Here is a 6793-nt window from a genome sequence, read left to right on the forward strand (position 1 = left end):
CACCTTGATCTCAGGCTCTGAAGGCAGACATCCCCTCTGGCTCCCACCAAGTCCTTCCACAGATGGGAGTGGACCGCTGTGGTTTAATTCCATTTTCCAGCTCAGAGCCAACTGCGTGGTGCCCTGAGTCAGACACCCGGCCAGGGAGCGCGTGGCCTGCGGGGGCGGCAGCAGGTCTGGGTGACGCCAGGGAGCCAGGGGCGGTGAGGTCACGCCAGCCCAGCCCACGTGTGCGCCAGATTTAAAAGTTGGTGGCGCGCAGAGATGGTCACTTTGGTGTCTGAGCTCAGCAAGAGGCGCACCGGTGAGGCTGAGGGACAGCTAGAACACCCGCACAACACCGGGTACCTGGTCTGCAATCCAGAGCCGCTTGGAGGTAAGGAGATGTCGCGAGCAGCAGGTCGCCGCCCAGGGCTGTCCGCAGGACAATTGGCCGCTGCAACCGCATCTCCTCTCCTGTCTCTGCTGCTGCTGCTCGCCTGCTGTGCGTACACTTGCAGAGGTAAGATACCAGCCCCTACCTCAGGACCCCTCAGGCTGCCGCTGCACTGGTTTCTCTCCTCTACCTTCCTTGCCTCTTCTCTGCGCTTCTAGAATCTGCTTCCCACTGAAGCCAGGATCTGGCCCAGGACTGAAGCCGCCTGGGGAAGGTGCAGGGCGGGCTGCAGACTCCATAGGGGGAGTCTAAAAAAATGAAAACACTTCCCCTTTCATTTCAGTCATTGGACAGACTGATGGTTGAAACAAAAATCTGCTGCTCCCCTTGCCAACGCAAGGTAAAGTTGCGCTGCGCCGCGCCTCCTGGGAGGCCGGCTAGTTACAAAGTGGAGGAGAGACCCAGGCTAACAGGTTTTCAGAATTAGAGAGTTCTCATCACAGAAAGTTGAAGTGAGCATACAACGCTTATCCAGGTTTCCAGTGATGGGCACTTAAAGCTGGCAAGGCAGGCGGGATCTGATGACAACGGGGACCTCTTGAATGTGGCTCCCAGAAAACAGGAAAAGCAAGACCAGGGAGGGAGGTCTGAAGCCCGGGATGAGTGGCAGAGCAAAATGTGTCCCTTGAAGCTGTAAAGAACGTTTAGTTACCAGGTAACCGGGGGAGGGGGGGTTGTCATTCATTCCTGCTTTCTGAGGGTCCTTTAAGTTCCAAACACTGCCTTGTTACAAATATGAATTCTCCAGGTGCTTCCCAGGTCAGTAGGCTGTTCATTTTTCAGAAATGTTGACGATTTAAACATCTCAGACGCAGAGCATTGTGGGAGCTCATAGATGAGCCCTCAATTAGAGCTGGACAGAGACCAGCATTCTTTCCCTGGCTCGTCTTTGTTGCCTTCATTTCATTATTTTAATTTTTGTTCCTGAGACATTGAGGGAAAACAGCCTCCCTCATCTGAAAGCCTGTTCAAATGGGACAGAGGGAGGGACAGTGTGATAGCTCATCTAATAAAGGTGCCTGCTACCAAGCATGAAGACCAAAGTTCAAGGCTAGGCGTGGTGCAATACACCTTTAATTCCAGCACAAGGAAGGCAGAGGAAGACGGATCCCTGGGAGTTCCAGGGCAGCCTGGTCTACAAAGTGAGTCCAGGACAGCCAGAGCTACACAGAGAAACCATGTCTCAAAAACAAACAAACAAACAAAAACAACAACAAAAAAACCAAAAAACTCGAGTTCGATCCCCAGGATCTACAAGTTGTCCTCTGAAATAAAGAAAAACCAAATAGCAAGGTGGCAACCACATGGTAGCCATGACTTGCAAGCTAAATTAGCCCTTTCTCTTTTAAATGTTTTATTAGAAATATTAGAATGATAATTTCATTTACCTTCTTAAGGAAGGAAACAATTATAAGTTTTTTTTTCCTTTTTAAAGAATTCAGGTTTATTTAATACACTTGCAAAGAGATCGGCAGCCTGGCAGTAGCAGATAAACTGCCCGTAGCCAGATAATCATAGTCTTTATTTGTATTTATTTATTTAAGATATATGGGTGTTTTGTTTGCACATATGCCTGCGCATTTCATGTGTGCCCGGTGTTTAGGAAGGTCAGAAGAGAGTGTGGCATCCCTTGGGACTAGAGTTACAGCTGGTTGTGAGTTCTGAGAAGTAAACCCAGGCTCTTTGGAAGAACACACAGTGCTCTGAGCTGTGGAACCAGCCCTGATAACTATAGCTTTAAAAATTGTTTTGTTGCGGGGAAAGGCTATGTTTTCTATGCATGTTGCATGCAGCAGGCTTGTGGTGGCTTCTGTAGCTATAGGAAATGACCGTCTTGGAGAACTGGGCAGTCAGCAGGTTCCTAAAAACTAGATGACCCTTCAGTTTTATTTCCAAAAGAGCGAATCTGCTGTCTGACCTATCACATCATAAGTAACCTTGATATTATTCAAGCAAAAAGCTTCCTTCACTCTCAGGAAGTTTCCTGACTGCCATTTTCTGTCTTCATTCCCTTTTAGACCTGAAAAGACAAATTTCATTCTTTAAAAAAAAAAAAAAGTAGCAAGGTGGGGGGGCGGTGAGGAAAGGATCAAAAGCCAGTGTAATTTGCCTTAGTCTCCAAGTGCCTAAACATAGGGGCAGAGGCATGCATAGCACACGTAAGCAAAAGTTGGAGGTGATCTAACAAGAGTGATCAGTACATAGATGTAACTACAGCTATCTACAAATGACAAAAACAAGTGTCTTAAAACCAGAAGAAAATAAGTGTCAGTAAATATATCATCCTTAGCAAAAACAAACAAACAAACAAACAAACCAAAAACCAACATGAGCAGAGTACACGAGGACAGAGATAGTGAGATGATAAAGAGAAGCCAGACTTGCTGTGTGGAAACACTTCACTCAGAGAACATGTCTGAAGAGGGAAATTTCTCAGAAATAGGAACACACTTTGGGTGTCTGCCAGTCACTTGATTATGCCCGAAGCAATAAGAGATCATGGCCAAGACTGATTTAAAGCATCATCTGTCCTGCTTAGATCTTTCATCCATTGACTGATTGGAAGTGTTCAGTTAGTAGTAACAGATTCTCAGATGCTAACTCTTCAGGGAAGGATTTCAGAGAACACTGGTGCCACCTTTACAATAATCAGGTGTGTTTTCTTACATAGTGTTTAAGTAGAAATACCTGGATAAAGATGAGCAGAAGCTGTCATCTTAGTGATCTAGGAGAGAAGAGTGGTAGTGTTTTGGAAAACATGGATGGTAGTACAAATACTGGTTTCTTCAAATGCTGTGTTAGTCCCGTGTGCTAGGTTGAACATGCCTTCCAAAGCGCGTGCTTCGGGATCTTGGTTCTCAGTGTGTTAACAACCGAGAGATAATGAAACCTTGAGAAGTGAGGTTAGTGGGACATTGGTGGGAGATTGGGGACACTGCCCTCAGAAGGGATTAAAGGTGTTCCCTTAGAACTCTTGTTTCCTTGGAGAGTGGGTTGTTTAAGACTAAGATCAGCTCCTCCCTGCCCTCCGGCTTCCTCTCCCATTACACAATTGTTCTCGCTGGTTGGAGCTTAGACTTGCAGTTTCCAAAAGTGTGAACTAAATAAATCTCCTTCTGTTACCACGTAACCCAGCAGAACCAGAATGCACCAAGTGCCTTAACCAGAACATTGTATCGACTCTAATAAACAGTAAGAAAAAGGAAGAGAAAAGCCCTGTTCCTTGTGTTAGGGTTCAGTTCCAATGACAGTGGATTTCTATCAATTATAGCAAACCATTTTGATTTGGGGGCTCATCATATCCCAAGACTGTGCTTCTGAGTTTTGCAGAAGGGCCACAAAAGCAACACCACCCCCTTTTTTATTTTGATATTAGTGGTTAGAACTGTTATGCACAATGGAGATTTCTAAGTAGATCCTGGATGCTTAGGGGTTGGAAAGAGTCAAACTCCCAATGGCCTTGGTGACAAAGTCTGGCCCTAATGCCAGACAACTGAGTTGGAAGCTTCATTTTGTCCTGGGGTGGAAAAGGGTTGGGAACATAACACTGCGTTCTTTAAACAGAAATGCCAGGTTTGGAGAGATAAGCTGAGTGGTTAAAGGCATGTGCCGCTCAAGCAAAGGACCCGGGTTCTGTTCCCAAGCAACCACATGTGATCTTGAAACTGCCTGTGACTCCAATTCCACAGAATCTGATGGCCCCTCAGGCATAAGACATGTGCATAGTACACATGTACACACGTAGACAAATATTTAAACATGAAATGAAGATAAATGAGTCACAGAAATGCCTGTCAATCAGAATCTCAGAATCACTAAGATCTCCAGGTACTTGACATGAAGCTTTGAAATGACAGATTAATCCTTTCCTACAAGCAGAAAGAGCTCAGAATGTGACTCACCGGGCAACTGTGGCCTGCCATGAATGGTTGTGGTATGGTGGGCAATTTATCACTGAAGAGTATGGAGGACTCTTCCATAAATAGGGTTCCATAAAAGGGGGTGCCTTCACAGGGGGTTTCACCAGGTTCGGAACATAACCAGCTCTTTATATGATGCTTCTAAGTTGTGTGTAAAACTCACCGCCACAAAAAGGACTAACAATGGTTAGTAAAAGGTCTTATATGTGTATGGCCCTTGGTTTGAGTCTTAGGGCACACACGCATGCACACATGTGATGTGTGCACACATGCACTCACAAACACACACACACATACCAGGATTAGGTCAATAATACAGAAAATGTAGTTAATTGTGATTAGTATTATAACTTAAATTAAATAATAGGAAAAGCCTGCTAGAGCTTGAGCCAATATTGAGTACAAAGTAGAAGACTTAGGGAAAATCTGACTCATCAGAATTTATAGCCAGCCAGAGATATTTGGCAATATTCATTGAAGCCAGGCACAAAGGTACACACCTGTAATTCCAGCGATCAAGAAGCTGAGACAAGGGGATTGTGATTTGTGGACAGCTTGGGAGACATAGTGACCCTGTCTCTAAAACAAAACAAAACCCATCACATGCTTCTTGCTACCTATTTATTTAGGTAGCCTTATACAAACTAGCTTGCTTCTGTTTTCTTCTCCTGAGTTAGAAATAATAATGTCTCTCTGGGAAGTTTAGTGTGAGGATTAAGAACATGTTGTTTTTGAAGTGCTTATCACAACTTTGCATATATTATTGGATTGTTTCCTCTTTCAGGCAAATTGAATAAAGCTACTATGAGCAATCAGATAAGTTTTTATGTTAAGATAAAGGTAATTGATTCTTCAGACTACTATCTCGACTACGTTATTGGGATGTTTTTGATAAACATGGCTTTTTATAAAAGGTCAAATATTGACATATCTAGTTGAATTAGCTTGGTAGTAATTTATAGCAAAAAAAGAAAAAAACCAACAACATGACAACCAGAATCTGAAATGGAATTACATAGAGATAATTAATTTGAAAAAGAAACATGATGATATAATAACATTAATGTATATTCAAAATTTATTTTTAGGTGTGCCAATATCACCTCAAAGATTACAGCCAGAAAAAGAACTACAGCTGTGGAATGAGGTGAGTTATTCTTGCAAACAGTAGCAGAACTTCCAACTTCCTTAAAATTATTACGGTAAAGTGAAACGTTGTAAGTGAACTTTGGGGGAAACTGACTTTACCAACATTGTGGTATCATAATAGTTAAGAGTGTCTTATTAAAATAGAAGTTAAAACACACCTATAATTCTAGCACTTAGGAAGCGGAGGCAGGAGGATTCTTGTAAGTTTGAGACTAAACTGAGGTACATAATGAGTTTAAAGTCAGCCTGATATATAGATATATAGATTCATACATACATGAATATTCTAAGATCCTATCTCAGAAAACACTAGAAGATAGAAGGAAAGATAAAAGGAAATAAAACAGTAAATGGTAAAAATTAGACAGCAGAAACAAGCTTTAAAGGGGGGTAATTATAATAAATGTAAACATGCTAAAATATACCACTTAAGGACATGGATTCTCATTTGTATTTGTGTTCCAGCTGTTTACAATCCAGGAATAACTATCTATTAAGACTCACACCTAAGAGCTGAAGTTACACCTTGTGGACGAATGCTTGCTTGCCCAGCATCTATGAGACCCTAGCTGAATCTCCAGTGTACCCCTTCCATCATTCACTCATACATAAAGAATCACACATAACATGGGTAGTGGTTGACGTATGGGAGGATGGAAATGATATATAAAGCAAATATGAACTGAGAGAAAAACTGGGGTGGTAGTCTTCATAGCTAATAAAATAAAATTCAGAAATGCGAGCTCTCAAAACTGACAATTAACCATTTATATACATATAAAAGATGGACAAGAAGGTGTAGCCATCATTATTAATACATACCAATGACTACCAGTGTAACAAGTCCTAGAATATCATGAGGGAAAATAAGCATTAAAGAACCAGAACATGATAGGTTAGAAAGCAAGGTTTCATACATTAGAAAAAGATCTAGTAGATTTTCCCAATTATACTGCAATACAGTAAGAAAATAGCAAATTCATGACTTAAGCATTCCATTTGTTTGGGAGGTAAGTACCATTTATGACAAATAGGCCTGGAACAGACAAGAAATTATACTTAGAATTTAATGACAAAAACATTGTAAATCCAAATTTGCAGGCTATAGCTGAGACGGCAGAGAACATTATGCTTCATTATAAAAGCTCAAAAGTATAAGCTGCTTGCAAGGCTATCTGTGTTCCACAAGATGGACTTTCATCTATGCACATGCTGGCAGCACTGGAAGAGCACATGAGTTTGGGAGGGAAAAGGGTTAGGAGGTGGGGGATGGGAGGGAATGCAGTAG

General features: G+C 42.3%; 1 protein-coding gene across 1 annotated transcript in view; it reads left to right on the top strand.

Moving 5' to 3' along the window:
* The first annotated feature begins 384 nt into the window (after positions 1-384).
* The window catches only part of Nmu (neuromedin U), a 26567-nt gene continuing 20158 nt past the window's right edge, over positions 385-6793 (top strand). Inside the window, exons 1-2 of the mRNA XM_028780724.1 lie at positions 385-502; positions 5445-5503. Of these exons, the coding sequence (XP_028636557.1) occupies positions 385-502; positions 5445-5503 (177 nt within the window). The remainder of the gene's footprint in view (positions 503-5444; positions 5504-6793) is intronic.

The sequence above is a fragment of the Grammomys surdaster genome, unplaced genomic scaffold (assembly GCF_004785775.1).
Source record: "Grammomys surdaster isolate TR1022 unplaced genomic scaffold, NIH_TR_1.0 372, whole genome shotgun sequence".
NCBI classification, from domain to species: Eukaryota; Metazoa; Chordata; class Mammalia; order Rodentia; family Muridae; genus Grammomys; species Grammomys surdaster.